Genomic DNA, 17,345 nt, shown 5'->3' with positions numbered 1-17,345 from the left:
CCGTCCTTTCTCCTTCACAGTCAGTTCACGTGATTACGTGGGAGGCGTGATGACGCGATACGCAACCCCGCCTCCCACGGCCAGCGAGCTACAGTCCATTACAGTATATGGACAAAAAAATAGGTTCCAGTTATGACCGTTATGCTTTGAATTTCGAAATGAAACCTGCCTAACTTTTGTAAGTAAGCTGTAAGGAATGAGCCTGCCAAATTTCAGCCTTCCACCTACGGAGGGAGGGAGGGAGGGAGGGAGTGAGTGAGTGAGTGAGTGAGTGAGTGAGTGAGTGAGTGAGTGAGTGAGTGAGTGAGGGAGGGAGGGAGGGAGGGAGGGAGGGAGTGAGTGAGGGAGGGAGGGAGGGAGGGAGGGAGGGAGTGAGTGAGTGAGTGAGTGAGTGAGTGAGTGAGTGAGTGAGTGAGTGAGTGAGTGAGTGAGTGAGTGAGTGAGGGCTTTGCCTTTTATTAGTATAGATTTAAGATAACCTAGCTGAAGTGAAAAGCAATACTTGATCATCTGCAAAATAGGACCTTAAATAATAGACACCAGTTATCAGAACATTACAAAAAAATGTGCTCACAACTATTCATGTACTTAAAGAGGGAAGATTATATTATCAAGTATAGGTAGTCCCCAGCTTACGGACATCCGACCTACAACTTACGAACGAGGCCGCAGCTGTGACACATGCGCCTCATTAACTGCCGCTCCATCATCTTTGGCCGGAGGACGCTGCAAGTAGTGGCTGTAGGGGTGCGATTTCGCTGCTGGGGGCGGTGGTGGGTGATTCACTACACGCCTTTGGCTGCACCGTGTTCATTTTCAGTGGGCGGACGCACGCTGCAGGCTGCATACTGTAGTGGAGGTGACTGTGTAGTGGGTGGGTGGTGAACCGCCCCACGGTACTCCCATTCATTCTCAATAGCAAGCCTGCTTGTACTGTTACGTACATAGCAGGAAGTTGTCTCTTGTCAGTACACCAGACGTGCTGACGAGGGATGCCTGCCTGCTGTGATAGCTGTACAGTGCTGTGCAGAAGAGCTCATCTTAACCTTTTGTCTTCACCTTTCAAGAATGTCTCTGAAACACAAATCTGATGCAAGTGCTGGTGATACAGTAAAGAAGAGAAAAACCATCACCATTGAAAATAAAGTAGAAATAATAAAAAGGTCAGAGAGAGGTGAAGCTCCATCATTCATTGGCGGAGTACTTGGTTACAGTCGGTCAACAATAGCATTTATTAAAATAACATACCTGTTCCGACTTACATACAAATTCAACTTAAGTACAAACCTACAGTCCCTATCTTGTACGTAACTCGGGGACTGCCTGTAATGGAAAATAATGACTAGTAATACCTTTGGTTCAGTTTTGAGCTCTAAATTTTAATTATTTACATCAGGTAATTCTGTTTTCTTAAAGTATAAAAGGCAAATATGGCTAACATTAGAAGTGAAAACATTCCAATGATGGATTTATTTATTTAAAAGGGCTCTGTATATTTGAAAAGTCTACTGCTTAAATTTAAATCTAATGTACCTTTCAAGAAACTTGTATTGAACCCTGTGAAATTATATTAAAAATCAGTAAGAAGTTAATTTAGTAAAACTAAGAGCAAGTCTTAACAGAAAGATTTTAACACCATACATACTTGTAGCTCCATAAAGAACGATTTAATATTTGGACTAATATATACTGTATATATGAATATAAAATATATATACATATATATTTTCAAGGCAACACACAGATCAAGTGTTAGATGATGGTTAAAGCCATTTAAAGATGCAATCAGTTCCAAAATGGTCACCCACAAACTTCCTACCAAGAACAATAACAAAAAAAGCTATGATGTCATTAGAGAGGATCAGCATGTGTCAATCTGAGACGGCAGACTGAAATAAAGCTCCAATAAATGCCGTGATTGAAATGACATAGCATTGTCAGCCATTTTCTCACAAAAGGGGGACCGAGTGTGACCAGGATGATGGTGTAAGACAGGGTGACACGGACACAAAAAGGGTTGGGCTTTTTGAAAAATAAAGAGGTTTTATTTACAGGTACACTTAAAGAAAAACAAAAATAATGTCCTGCGGAATTTATATATCAATACACAGTCCAATACCGCAAAGGACACACAAAAACAGTAATTAAATGGAGCCCAAAAATTATGACTATATACAGTATTTAAAGTGCTGACTGAAAGTCCCAAATGAAAAAGAATAATGCACACAAACTAGTGAAAACCATATACTGTATACACAAAAACCAACATGAAGCTGCCTTCCCCCACAGTGCTCCAAGTCAGGACGCTGCTCCTTCAAACAGTGTTTAGTACAGGATTCACCAAAACAAAAATATTCAAAATACAGAAAAAGTGTATATACAAAAATAAACAGTGCACCAATAACCACAACCCAATAAATAACTCCACCAAAGTTAATCCGAGAGATATTTATCAAATTATATATACAAGAAAAAAGAATATTTACAATAATCAAGGCACAAGCCGTAGTGCTTGGTAAATTCAAGGCGGAGTTCTATCAAGTACCTTTCTGTTAGCAAGATCAAGCCAGAAGACCCCCTCTAGAGGTCGTAATTCCCTTTTGTATTCGGCACCCTCATGCCGACCAATTAAACTGCTCTAAGTCATCCCTCCGTTGGCATGCGATGACATAACGTATCTGTGTAAGGTGGCATCTCCTGTCCCACACAATTACAATAAAAATTTGAGCAGCCAGCACGCGCACGTGTAGCTGTGCCGGCCTTTGAGACGCGGACTGCGCTACTACCTTAAGTGAATGTAAGCACTTTTAATTTTTTTTTTCCTACAGCCCAGACAACTGCAAATACGGGATCCCATTTCTAAACCACGGCAAACTAATATTAAGGCGCTTCGCACTTTCTTTTGCTCTTCGAGGCACGCGCTCGAGCGGATGACAGACAATGCCAGGGCCGCCTTTCCACTCTACACGAGACCCGCCGCAACACTCCCCAACAGGCGCTCACACCGTCAGCAAAGACGTCTCTCTGCATTATCTAAAAGAAAAGAAGAAGACAAGTTTCCTTTCTTTATACTTTTTTGTCCTTCTTTTTCACAAACAAATGCACATTACCACAAATGCTCATTGATTTTCTTACGACACTTATGTTAAAAACCTGTTAGAGGTCCTGCAAAGTAGCTCTGTTTCTTTTTGCAGCACTAGTGTTATTTTAATTTACTTAATTTTATATAATTTTGTGTTCAGCTTTCCTAGGGGGAGTGGCCATTTTCTTTGCTAGTTTTATTGGTAACACCATACTATCATTGTAAAAGACATCTGTTGCTGGTCACAATAAATCAACAATGATTCCACACATAATATAATCACAACACCATTACAAAAGATGGTGATGCACTAGCATCCGAGCTTTGAATCTACCTGCTTTACACAAGCGGTTATATGTGTAGCAAAGGCAGGGCCGTTCTTAGGTTTTTGGGGGCCCTAGGCAAAGGTACCTGTTGGGGCCTTACTGTTTCTATCCGTATGAATGTATGACAATTATTTTATCCATATGAATGCAAAATAATTATTTTATCCGTATAAATGTGTAACAATTAGTGAGGTAAAGCTTATCATTTTATGATTATACTGTACAGTAATCCCTCATTATATCGCGCTTCGACTTTAGCGGCTTCACTCTGGACAATGGGACTTTTAATTTCTGGTACATGCTTCCTCAGTTGGTTTGAGTTAATTAGCTGATTAGAGTGTGGCACCAGGTGTCTTCAATATTGAACCTTTTCACAATATTCTAATTTTCCGAGATACTGAATTTGAGACTTTCATTAGTTGTCAGTTATAATCATCAACATTAAAAGAAATAAACATTTGAAATACATCAGTCTGTGTGTAATGAATGAATCTAATATACAAGTTTCACTTTTTGAATGGAATTACTGAAATAAATCAACTTTGTCATGATATTCTAATTTTATGACCAGCACCTGTATATGTTTGGTATCATTCTTTTCAGAATTTATCGAACTTTAATGTGATGCTAGATTTTCAGAAAATAAAACACAAAGAGTAGGACAGCTGCTGTACAGGCTTTTAAATGTTTGAAGCGCTGTGCAAGATGCAGATTACATGGCATGGCAGCAGCAGGAGCAAGCCAGCAGCTGATTGAACAAAGAGGAGGCAAAAAAAACTAGATTTGTTTCCCATTATATCATCGTTTAAGAAGGGGTTTCGGAGGAGTGACCGCATCTCCTTGGGGTGCATTTAGCCCCCCTCTTCACAACGCGAGCGACAGAGACATGAAGTGGCTGGCGAGCGAAGCGAGCAGGGGTGAACCCCCTAGTTAATATATATACACATTATTATTTTACAAACTGTTTGCTTTATGATTACTTTACCATCGACTGGGGAAGTTTATTTGGAAGAAGTACAGCTGGTCGGGTCTAACGTTCTTCAGCTAGCCAGGCCACGGGTCTTGGTGGTGTAGTTGCCGTTCCGGTTGAGTGGTTTAGCCATTACAACCTCATTCATATACTTTGTACAAAGAACTGGCAACCTTGCATCCCGTAAAACCTCAAATCAACCCTAATTTAGAAGCAGTAGATTAATTCTGAATGCATAACCTTATCTTAACACAACCGTTTCATACAGTATGTCCTTCTAATATCTTAGAGAAAGCACATGGCAAAGGCTCCTTAGCAAAAGAAGGGGAAATAACCTCCAGAAGGACAAACATAATTGGAGTTAACCCAAACTTCTGAATGTCTACAGTTCTTGAATAAAGACAGACTTATCCTGTCTATCTACATAACCATTCCAGCATATGCAGACTAACAATGTTCCCACAAAAATGTCTTAGTAAATGTCCAAGACTGCACCAAAAGGTACTATATTATATTCTACAGCCAGAATAGAACTAATAACCTACATGATTCTTTAACAAACCATCCTCTTTGGTAACTGCCACCAATATTTTTCTCCACTTATGCTAGGCTCATGATGAATTACCACTGCAGTGTTTGAGCTAAACCACTCTGAAGCTGTCATTCTCAATTATAGGGCTGAGATCTGCAAGCAATGTGCCATAATAAATGACTAGTACAGATTGTCAACATATGTAAGTGAATGGATGAAAAAAAATGACATTGTCTCCTAGCTACAAGGTATATACCTTTTCATAACCAGACATTAATGCTAAACTGAAGCAAATGACCATTGCGTAAGAATTCAGCAAGCATTCGCCTAAATAGTTGTATTTAATTAATCTTAATATCATAGTATAATCATAATTATGTTTAGTGACAGAAATAATAAAGTAAAAACATCCGTGACTATGTTTTAATATAGACAGCATGTTCAGGGTAAGCATCTTCTTCACATACATATCAATTCAAAAATAAAATACTGTACTGCATTCATTTAACATGTACATTTAAAATGCTAAAATGTGACCTGATTTCATTTTCAGAAACAGATGAGTCCCAAAAGTAAAATAATAACCATGAAAATATTTAAACTTTTGATCCCAGTTCATTTTTCACTTGCATATGCACCAGTTGATATTTTGGTTTCTTGAAAAGTGTTTTTTAAAGTTTTTCACAAAGTAGAAAGAAAAATGTCTTAACTTCATCAGTGCTTCAGTTTAAATGTAATTATTTTTGTGCAGTTTCTTTCATTTTTTTCTTCAACTTCTGAATGCATCTTTTTACATTTGCTCATGCTGTTGAGTAATATACTGTAGTTGTTACTGAAATAAAGGTCACATTAACCGAAGAAGAAAACAGTGCCAAATCACTTTTTTTCACATCCAAAGTGCTGATCAGAAAATATATACAGTGTTATTGTCAGTGATAAACTTCCCTCAGCTGTTTCTGCTGTCAGGATTTACAATATGAGTAATACATCTTGATGCTTTCATGGTGTATGCTGTCCGCCTTAATATAGTTTTACATACTAAAAAAAAACATTTGTCAAAACATCCAGAAAAAATATACGTGTGCTAAATTTTGAAAATGATATTCTTATTGAATTAACATTTAATAAAAAAAATTGCACTAAAATATTATGAAACATGTCAAAGATGAAATGGTACATAAAAGAAATAATTGTAATATAAAATGTAAGATGACACAAATTAACATTAAGTATCTTTTTCATCCACGGAAAGCCTGTCTTTGTCACTTTGAAAGTCCATTCACAGATAATCTTTTAAGTGTTGTTCATTTTTTTGATTACATTACCAATTATTTTATAGAAACATGCATACAAATACCAAGGGGCAGCACGGTGGCATCATGGTAGGACCTGTGTGGAGTTTGTATATTCGCCATGTGGGTTTCCTCTGGGTGCTCCAGTTTCCACCCATAGTTCAAAGTCATGCAGTTTAGATGGCCTGATGTTGCTAAATTGGCCCTTGTGTGTGCATGGGAGTGCATGTGGGTTCACCCTGTGATGCTCTGGTGCCCTGTCCAGGGATTGTTCCTGGTTTGCACTCCAGCTGCCCCATGACCATGCCCTAGATAAGCTGCTTGTGAAGACTGATTGATGGATGGATGGACATATACCAATTTCACTGTTTTTTTAAAATGCAGAAATGTCTCAATGAAGTTCAGTTACTGCTTTCAAATTATTCAGTGTATATGGAAATGTAAAAATGTTTGTTCAACAAGTCTGTGATACTAGCCTCTGCAGATAACATAAATACTACCAGCCTGGGTTACAGAATAGCCACTTATGCCCATTGTGCTTATTGGCGTTTAATGAGGCTATTAGCACAATAGACTGGGTTTGAGCCCAAGCAGAGATGAGCTATGACAGGTGTAAAAAGCAGTCCTGACCAGAACATGAGTCCGAACTCAAGCTATGTGGCCAAAGAATTAACTGACAGAAGAGCCTGCAAGGAACACAGTGTAATGTGGGCTAGGTATTCAGTGACTAGTTGGTATTTGAAGTGTCACTTTTTGGTGTAGTTCTCCATCAATATAGCATTTGATATGCTTTAATTGGTACAAAAAGCTGCTTGTTTCATACTATGGTGATCATCACTACTTTAATCTATGTTGAGATGGCATATCACTGTCAGTGTACATACAGTAAATATACAGTGCATTCAGTATGTGATGTTCACTAAGTATATAATTTATGTACACAGTCTAACTTACCAACAGTAATGGATGCCTCGCAGTGATAGTAGCCATTTGGTTGTTTTTTCTTCAACATGGAGCAAAGGTCCAAATTAACCAGCTTCTCGTTACCAAAGTTTTGATTTTCAAAATTCTTATATAGCTTTGGGTCAAGCTTCTTTATGCCCTATTTTCAGGATAATAAGCAAAAGAAACATTAACTTTACAAAAATGTACATTTTTTTTATTCATACTGTAGATACATACTAGATTAGAGGCGTTTCTAGTAAGCACTAGTTCTAGTAAGAACATATGGAAGGTACTGTCTCACAACACATCACAGGTAATAAGACTGCAGTATGGCTTTCTGAAAGTGTGCAGTAGAGAAATTCTTGTGCTAATCAAAGGAAACTAAGCAAGACAGAATATTAAATCTACCTGCTTGCAAATGGAGTGGTGGCTGGTGTCACAGTTAACTATAATGTGAAACATATATTCTTGTCTATACCTCCTAGGCTGATGATAAATGAGTGAGTGTGGGTCTTTATGTAAGTAAGCTCTGTGATGGACTGGTATCACAGAGCTAATTCCTGCCTTGGGACTGAAGCTGCTAGGATATTCCCCAGCCCCAAATGGCCCCAATAATGGATAGTTGGATGGAAAGATTGATAACTTTTTTGTCCAACAGAGTGTGATATTATACCCTGGACTTGCAAGGTGTTTACATCTTGAACTCAATAATTGCTTGGAATGAAAAGAAAGAAAAAAAAATAGTAGACATAAAAAGTATATCTTCTACCCATGAAAATTATCATATTATTAAAAGACATTTATTATTACAGTGACAATGCCTGAGGTGAAGAAGAAACCATACTCTATTATTTTCCTTTGATTAAAGAGTAGAAGATCTTAAATAAAAATGTATTCCTCTATTTATGCAAATTCTGTAACCTTCCAGACATTATACCCTAGGTAACTGAACTTTACAATTAAATAATCAGAAATTTAATTCAATCTATATATATATATATATATATATATATATATATATATATATATATATATAAGTCAATGTATGTATGTACAGTATGTATGTATGTATGTTAAAGCATCACTTCCGAACGGCTGGAGCGATTTTCATTAAACTTGGTACACGTTTCTCATTGGTCGACTAAAAATACTGTATGGTGAAATCAACCCTAACTCACCCCCTTCTAGGTAGGGTGGGAGGGGTGATCTTACGGTGTTGTATGCATGTTATCGTCCAGTTGATACTCGGAACGACCATCAGAGGGCAAACTGGAAGTGAATGCCAGCATTCTTTATGTTTGAGCACCACCATGCCCCTGTTGCTTCTGAAATTAAATAGAGTTGGCCAGTTCCGAGCATCAACTGGATGATAACATACATACAAGACCGCAACACAAGCACATTAGTGAGTTTTCATTGTTTGTTAATTTATTTTTATTTTTAAAGTTGTGGTTTTTTAATTATATTTTTCTCAAACAATTAAAAAAAAAAAACACTTTATTTTTCTTCCAGGCAACGCTGGGTATTTCAGCTAGTATTATATAAATATATAGCAGGCAAAATCATACATACTTTTGGCTAACAAATACAGTGTATATGCATATTTTTAATATACTTTAAGAAGATTGTTACAATGTCTTATAATATTATACAGATCATATATTTTAAATATATGCATTTTGATAAAGTACATGTATTTAGACAAAGACCCAATCACATCCTGTTTGCCTAAAAAAGAAAAAGAAAAAAAAAAAAGAAAATAATGGAATGCAGAGCTGCAAGTCAAAAGACAGAGATTACTGCAATTCCTAAAATGTTTACAGTAACTGAATGTGATCAACATTTAATTTAAAGACATTAATAAAGGGTTGCCATACACAAGACTTTCTAGTAAACATGCCCAATTGTAATGTAGTAGGCGGATGAGGATTCTTACAACTGAGTTGAATGAAGTAGCAACCAAATACAGTGGAACCTCGAGATACGATCACCTCTGTATACGAGAAATTCAAAATACGAGGAAAGTATGAGCGAAAAATTCAGATCTAAATGCGAGCATTGGCTCGCGTAACGAGCCAGGCTGTGGGTATAGCTCGCGGCTTAGCGAGGGGGCGTGGTAGCAGTTGCGAGCCGCGATCTGCGGTGTCTGCGTTTCTCACTTAAGTGCACAGGTGGGAAACTGCCCACATCCATGATTGTTCCTGTGGCTGATGGGCTGCAGCTGCCATGTCCTCCCCGCATATATAGAGAAGCGCGAGCCGGTTAAGGGGGAGAAGAAGTAAAAGGAGAGAGAGAGAGAGAGAGAGAGAGAGAGAAGGCAGGCAGGCATTCAGGAAGTCGGTGCGGGAGAGCGAGCCTGCGCAGGCTCGCGTGTAGCTGAACAGGCGAGCCAAACAGCTGAAGCAGGACGGTGTAGAGAAGGTCAGCTGCATTAAGAGTGTCTCGCCTGTTGCAGAGCCCGCAGGCGAGACGCTAACAGAGAAGAAGCACCGGGGATTGTCATCTGTTTTTTAAAGACTGCATCCTTTTGACGTTTTAACCTCGTGTTAAAGGATTGTTATTCTTGTGTATTTTAAACCTCCACTTCACAACTGTTTTAAGGATTATTTATTTAAAGATTTATTGAATGCTCTACTGCACTTTGGACACCTGTTTTGATTCTTTTAATAATCAGTTATTATTTACCAGTGTTATTTATTAAAGGTAGACTACAGTATATATAATTTATCAGTGTTATTTGTTAGGAAAATGGATTTTTATGTTAATATATTTGGGGTGCGGAACGGATTAACTGGATTTCCATTATTTTCAATGGAGAAGTTTGTTCTAGATACGAGAAATTCGCTATACAAGCTCAGTGCTGGAACGAATTAAACTCGTATCTTGAGGTTCCACTGTACAATAGTAAACATTACTGTATATTATCAATCAGATTTATAGAGATGCATGTATTAAGAATTTAATGACCAACTACTAGCATATATATTGTCACACACGTGCGAGTAGGAGACAGCTAAAGGGTCTGAGTAATGGTAATAAAACATTCGACCAGGGGGCGGCGGAGTGCGCTGACTGTCTTTCTCAGTTCCCTACAGACCTTTTCTGGGAATTCCTGCAAGATTCCGGGACCTCAGAAGACATCACTTCCGGACCCGGCCCCTTTGCTGACGTCACTTCCGGAGCCGGCCCTTTTGCTGACGTCACTTTCGAAGCCGGCCCTTTTGATGACATACTTTCCTCTACGGGCCTTTAAAGCCTCCATCTCGTCTGGTGGACAAAGTGCTCCAACCCCATAATGCATATAGTGCTGCCTATCTGGATGACGTCATCATCTATTCCAGCACATGGAAGGAACACATACAGCAGGTCACTGCAGTATTGCAGACACTAGGAGAAGCTGGGCTTTGTATCAATCACAAGAAATGTTTCTTTGGACTGAAAGAGGCTAAATACAGTATTTTGGCTACCTGGTGGGTCAGGGTACTGTGAAACCACAGTGTTCAAAAACAGATGCCATTTTAAAATGGTCCCGTCCGCGAAACAAGTGGCAAGTCCAAGCATTTCTCGGATTAGCCGGGTACTACCACCGGTTTGTACCTAGGTTTTCAGAGAGAGTGGCGTCCTTGACTGATCCAACAAAGAAGAGGGCTCCGAATCATGTGGTATGGCCTGACAAGGCAGACACTACATTCTGTGACTTAAAACAGGCTCTTACTTCAGTACCAATATTAAAGGCTCCTAATTTTTCTCTCCCTTTTATTCTCCAGACGGACGCTTCAGACACAGGCCAGGGGGCCATGATGAGCCAAAGCGTCGATGGTGTTGAACACTCCGTCATATTCCTGACCCGGAAACTGTGGATCGGGAGACCGGGTATGCAGCGGTGGAACGGGAAACCTTTGCGATTAAATGGGCGATTACGCAGTTGAGGTACTACCTCTTGGGCCAGGAGTTCACTTTGGTGACGGATCATGTTCCCTTACAGTGGATGGTCCTTCACAAAGAGTCGAATCCACGGATCACTAGGTGGTTTCTTGACCTCCAACCTTACAAGTTTTCGCTAATTCATTGTAAGGGCTCTCTCCATGCCAACACTGATGCTCTCTCTCGTGCACATGACCACTCGGTGCAGGACGCCCAACCCGATGGGTCTGGGCTGGGGGGAGGCCTTGTCACACACGTGCAAGTAGGAGGCAGCTAAAGGGTCTGAGTAATGGTAATAAAACATCCGACCAGGGGGCGGCAGAGTGCGGTGACTGTATTTCTCAGTTACCTGAAGACCTTTACCAGGAAATCCTGCAAGATTCCGGCGTCTCAGAATACATCACTTCCGGAGCCGGCCCCTTTGCTGACGTCACTTCCAGAGCCGGCCCCTTTGCTGATGTCACTTCCGAAGCCGGCCCCTTTGCTGACGTCACTTCTGAAGCCGGCCCCTTTGCTGACGTCACTTCTGGTTCTAGCCCTTTTGATGACATCATTTCCCCTACGGACCTTTAAAGCCTCCATCTTTGTCTATTGTAGTCAGTTCAGTTGTGGACTCTGTTCTATGCACATCCTGCTTAAAAAAACACTTAAACTTTTGCAGCTTGGAAAACTATATATGGGTGGCTGCCCCAAATCTTTATGTCTATGTTGTATTATTGTCACAATATATATATCATATACATATATATATATATATCTATCATATACCTATCGATACCGTATATATACACACTATATATTGTCACACACGTGCGCTTAGGAGGAAGCTGAATGGACCTAATGCAGGTAACTCCACGCCAGGCCAGGGGGTGGCAGGGTGCACTAAACCTGCCTCTGTTTTTTCTGCAGACCAAATGCGACTGATTCTACCTGATTCAGCCTTGACAACGTCAATTCCAGTACCGGCCCCCCAAGAAAGACATCACTTCTGGTTCCGGGCCCAAGAAAGACATCACTTCAGTTCTAGCCCCAAGAAAGACACCACTTCCGGTTCCGGCCTAAATGACAAATGCTTCTTTGGTTTGATCGAGGACAAATATTTGGGCTACCTAGTGGGCTGGGGTATGGTGCAACCACAGTGTTCCAAAGTAGATGCCATATTTAATTGGCCCTGTCTGATAACCAAGAGGCAGGTTCAGGCCTTTCTCGGTTTAACAGGCTACTATAGCCAGTTTGTACCCCGTTTTTCGGAGAGAGCAACACCCTTGACTGATCTTACAAGGAAGGGGAAACCGAATCTATACTAATAAAAGGCAAAGCCCTCACTGACTCACTCATCACTAATTCTCCAACTTCCCGTGTAGGTCGAAGGCTGAAATTTGGCAGGCTCATTCCTTACAGCTTGCTTACAAAAGTTAAGCATGTTTCATTTTGAAATTCTATGCGTAATGGTCATAACGGTCGACAACGTCCACCATGTTAAACTTTCTTATTTATGGCCCCATCTTCATGAAATTTGGTAGGCGGCTTCCCTGCGCTAACCGAAACCGATGTATGTACTTATTTCGGTGGTATGACGCCACTGTCGGCCGCCATATTGAACTTTCCAACGGTCTTTGTTACTTATGGGCCCATCTTCAAGAAATTTGGTACGCGGGTTCCCAAAGCTAACTGAATCCTACTTTCGTACATATATACGTCCATAGCCTGCAGCTTGGTCGCCGTGTGAGGCGGCGTTGGGTTCCCCATCTCCACGCCTCCCACGTAGTTGGCTGCCTGCCTATATAAGGTCGTTCATTGCTCCGGTATCTTCATTCCCTTCCTTGCTTCGCCATGGTATTTCACGTCTCCCTGCTGATAACTGCAGCCTTTTTATTTAATCCACGGCTTCTCCACTGTTTTATTGTTCGTTTATTACGATTATAGTTATTGTGTAGGTATTTTAGACTTAGTTTACATTGTTCAGGTACCCATTTCCTTTATCGTTCCAACCGTACCCCCAATAACATATCTATCGAGGTGATCACCATCGATCAAAGAACTGTCACTTACCGAGTGGTTTCCATGCCCGGAGATGGCGACTGCCTTTTCCATTCTCTGTATTACATACATATTGCACGGCCATATCAGGCTCACTCTTGATATGCGGAGGAACATTGTGTCTTATGTATTGAATTATTGGGACAGGTTCAAGGTGTGGACTGATGACAGTACAGGAGATAATTATACTACACAGGTGCACTATAAGAGTGAAATGCTTAAGCCCTTCACCTATGGTTCTGCATGTGAGTTGATGGCTGCCGCTGAATTGTTCGGTTGTCGCTTTCAAGTGTACCGAAACAGCCAAATATTTTACACTTTTGGACAAGCGCCAATGCCTCTTAAACATCTTAGATTCACAGGTGACGATTTGAGTGGTGCACACTTTGATATTTATGAATGTTTAAACTCTCAAAAGCTGGATGCGAAGTTATCGATGAAACCCATTTCAATTCAAACGCCTCCAATTTCCAGTAAAGCTCTGCTTCGCAATGACAATTAATAAGTCTCAGGGACAGACCCTACAAAAGGTTGGCATTGATTTGAGGCAAGATTGCTTTTCACATGGCCAACTATACGTTGCATGCTCAAGAGTAAGCTCAGCGCACAGCTTGGTCATATTACAACCGGGGGCCGTGTCACACACGTGCGTTTAGGAGGAAGCTGAATGGACCTAATGAAGGTAACTCCACACCAGGCCAGGGGGTGGCAGGGTGCACTAAACCTGCCTCTGTTATTTCTGCAGACCAAATACGGGTGATTCTATCTGATCCAGCTTTGAAGACATCATTTCGGGCTACGTCCCCAAGAAAGATGTCACTTCCGGTTCTGGCCTCAAGAGGGACGTCTCTTCCGGTTCTGCCCAAAGAAAGGCATCACTTCCGGTTCTGACCTCAAGAAAGACATCACTTTCGGTTCTGACTCCAAGAAAGACATCACTTCCGGTTCCAGCCTAAATACCACGGCACTTTAAAGCAGCCATCTTTGGCTTAACTTATCAGTTCAGTTTTGGACTCTAACTCATTCACATCAGTGCTATTTATCAAAGCCTTTTGCAGCCTGAGAAATTATATGGGTGGCTTCCCCAATATATATATATATATATATATATATATATATATATATATATACAGTAATCCCTCCTCCATCGCGGGGGTTGCGTTCCAGAGCCACCCGCGAAATAAGAAAATCCGCGAAGTAGAAACCATATGTTTATATGGTTATTTTTAGAATGTCATGCTTGGGTCACAGATTTGCGCAGAAACACAGGAGGTTGTAGAGAGACAGGAACGTTACTCAAACACTGCAAACAAACATTTGTCTCTTTTTCAAAAGTTTAAACTGTGCTCCATGACAAGACAGAGATGACAGTTCTGTCTCACAATTAAAAGAATGCAAACATATCTTCCTTTTCAAAGGAGTGCAAAGCAAGCAGTCAAAAAAAAATCAATTGGGTTTTTTGGCTTTTAAGTATGCGAAGCACCGCCGGTACAAAGCTGTTGAAGGCGGCAGCTCACACCCCCTATGTCAGGAGCAGGAAGAGAGAGAGAGAGAGAGAGAGCCACAGAAAAACAAAGTCAAAAATCAATACGTGCCCTTTGAGCTTTTAAGTATGCGAAGCACCATGCAGCATGTCCTTCAGGAAGCAGCTGCACACAGCCCCCCTGCTCACACCCCCCTACGTCAGCGCAAGAGAGAGAGAGAGAGAGAGAGAAAGTAAGTTGGGTGGCTTCTCAGCCATCTGCCAATAGCGTCCTTTGTATGAAATCAACTGGGCAAACCAACTGAGGAAGCATGTACCAGAAATTAAAAGACCCATTGTCCGCAGAAACCCGCGAAGCAGCGAAAAATCCGCGATATATATTTAAATATGCTTACATATAAAATCCGCGATGGAGTGAAGCCGCGAAAGGCGAAGCGCGATATAGCGAGGGATCACTGTATATATATATAAACTGTATATATATATATACATATACAGTGCATCCGGAAAGTATTCACAGTGCATCACTTTTTCCACATTTTGTTATGTTACAGCCTTATTCCAAAATGGATTAAATTCATTTTTTTCCTCAGAATTCTACACACAACACTCCATAATAACAATGTGAAAAAAGTTTACTTGAGGATTTTGCAAATTTATTAAAAATAAAAAAACTGAGAAATCACATGTACATAAGTATTCACAGCCTTTGCTCAATACTTTTTCGATGGACCTTTGGCAGCAATTACAGCCTCAAGTCTTTTTGAATATGATGCCACAAACTTGGCACACCTATCCTTGGCCAGTTTCGCCCATTCCTCTTTGCAGCACCTCTCAAGCTCCATCAGGTTGGATGGGAAGCGTCGGTGCACAGCCATTTTAAGATCTCTCCAGAGATGTTCAATCGGATTCAAGTCTGGGCCACTCAAGGACATTCACAGAGTTGTCCTGAAGCCACTCCTTTGATATCTTGGCTGTGTGCTTAGGGTCGTTGTCCTTCTGAAAGATGAACTGTCGCCCCAGTCTGAGGTCAAGAGCGCTCTGGAGCAGGTTTTCATCCAGGATGTCTCTGTCCATTTCTGCAGTCATATTTCCCTTTATCCGGACTAGTCTCCCAGTCCCTGCCGCTGAAAAACATCCCCACAGCATGATGCTGCCACCACCATGCTTCAATGTAGGGATGGTATTGGCCTGGTGATGAGCAGTGCCTGGTTTCCTCCAAACGTGACGCCTGGCATTCACACCAAAGAGTTCAATCTTTGTCTCATCAGACCACAGAATTTTCTTTCTCATAGTCTGAGAGTCCTTCAGGTGCCTTTTGGCAAACTCCAGGCGGGCCGCCATGTGCCTTTTACTAAGGAGTGGCTTCCATCTGGCCACTCTACCACACAGGCCTGATTGGTGGATTGCTGCAGAGACGGTTGTCCTTCTGGGAGGTTCTCCTCTCTCCACAGAGGGCCTCTGGAGCTCTGACAGAGTGACCCTCGGGTTCTTGGTCACCTCCCTGACTAAGGCCCTTCTCCCCCAATCGCTCAGTTTAGATGGCCGGCCAGCTCTAGGAAGAGTCTTGGTGGTTTCGAACTTCTTCCATTTACGGATGATGGAGGCCACCGTGCTCATTGGGACCTTCAAAGCAGCAGAAATTTTTCTGTAACCTTCCCCAGATTTGTGCCTCGAGACAATCCTGTCTCGGAGGTCTACAGACAATTCCTTTGACTTCATGCTTGGTTTGTGCTCTGACATGAACTGTCAACTGTGGGACCTTATATAGACAGGTGTGTGCCTTTCCAAATCATGTCCAATCAACTGAATTTACCACAGGTGGACTCCAATTAAGCTGCAGAATCATCTCCAGGATGATCAGGGTAAACATGATGCACCTGACCTCAATTTTGAGCTTCATGGCAAAGGCTGTGAATACTTATGTACATGTGCTTTCTCAATTTTTTTATTTTTAATAAATTTGCAAAAACCTCAAGTAAACTTTTTTCATGTTGTCATTATGGGGTGTTGTGTGCAGAATTCTGAGGAAAAAATGAATTTAATCCACTTTGGAATAAGGCTGTAACATAACAAAATGTGGAAAAAGTGATGCACTGTGAATACTTTCCGGATGCACTGTATACACACCCCATAAAACTGCCCAATGCCTTGGCCCGATATGGGCAGTAGCAATTCTGAATTTCCCAAAATAAATTATGAATAATAATACGAATATTTAATACTAACCAACCCGCGGCATAGCATATGCCGCATAATTATTTATTGATGGGTGAACACTTCCTGAATGACACAGTTGTCCAAATGGGGTGGGTTTGAGGATACAACTGCACTGTATATACTGTATATATATATATACATTCACGTACTATATTTTTTATATATTTTTTATATATATATATATATATATATATATATATATATATATACACATACACCTCTATAGATACAGTATATATACTCACAGGTGGCGCAGTGGTAGTGCTGCTGCTTTGCAGTAAGGAGACTGTGGAAGATTGTGGGTTCGCTTCCCAGTTGCTCCCTGTGTGGATAGAGCTTTGAGTACTGAGAAAAGCACTATATAAATGTAATTTATTATTATTATTAGTATATATACAGTGGAACCTCTAGATACGAGTTTAATTCGTTCCAGAACTGAGCTTGTATAGCGAATTTCTCGTATCTAGAACAAACTTCCCCATTGAAAATAATGGAAATCCAGTTAATCCGTTCTGCACCCCAAATATATTA

The 17,345-nt window shown here is 40.7% G+C and overlaps 2 protein-coding genes across 3 annotated transcripts in view; one reads left to right on the top strand and one right to left on the bottom strand.

Moving 5' to 3' along the window:
- LOC114647575 (solute carrier family 35 member D3) overlaps positions 1 to 17,345 on the top strand; it is a 1,087,183-nt gene that overhangs the window by 671,899 nt on the left and 397,939 nt on the right. The window lies entirely within an intron of this gene.
- Positions 1 to 17,345, bottom strand: part of LOC114642519 (A-kinase anchor protein 7) — a 292,389-nt gene that overhangs the window by 197,376 nt on the left and 77,668 nt on the right. For both annotated transcript variants that reach the window (XM_051924153.1, XM_051924151.1), the window contains exon 7: positions 7,157 to 7,304. In XM_051924153.1, coding sequence (XP_051780113.1) covers positions 7,157 to 7,304 — 148 coding nt within the window. The remainder of the gene's footprint in view (positions 1 to 7,156; positions 7,305 to 17,345) is intronic.

This window comes from Erpetoichthys calabaricus, chromosome 3, assembly GCF_900747795.2.
Source record: "Erpetoichthys calabaricus chromosome 3, fErpCal1.3, whole genome shotgun sequence".
Lineage (NCBI taxonomy): Eukaryota > Metazoa > Chordata > Cladistia > Polypteriformes > Polypteridae > Erpetoichthys > Erpetoichthys calabaricus.
The sequence above is the reverse complement of the archived record's forward strand: the minus strand, read 5'-3'. Positions and strand labels throughout refer to the sequence as shown.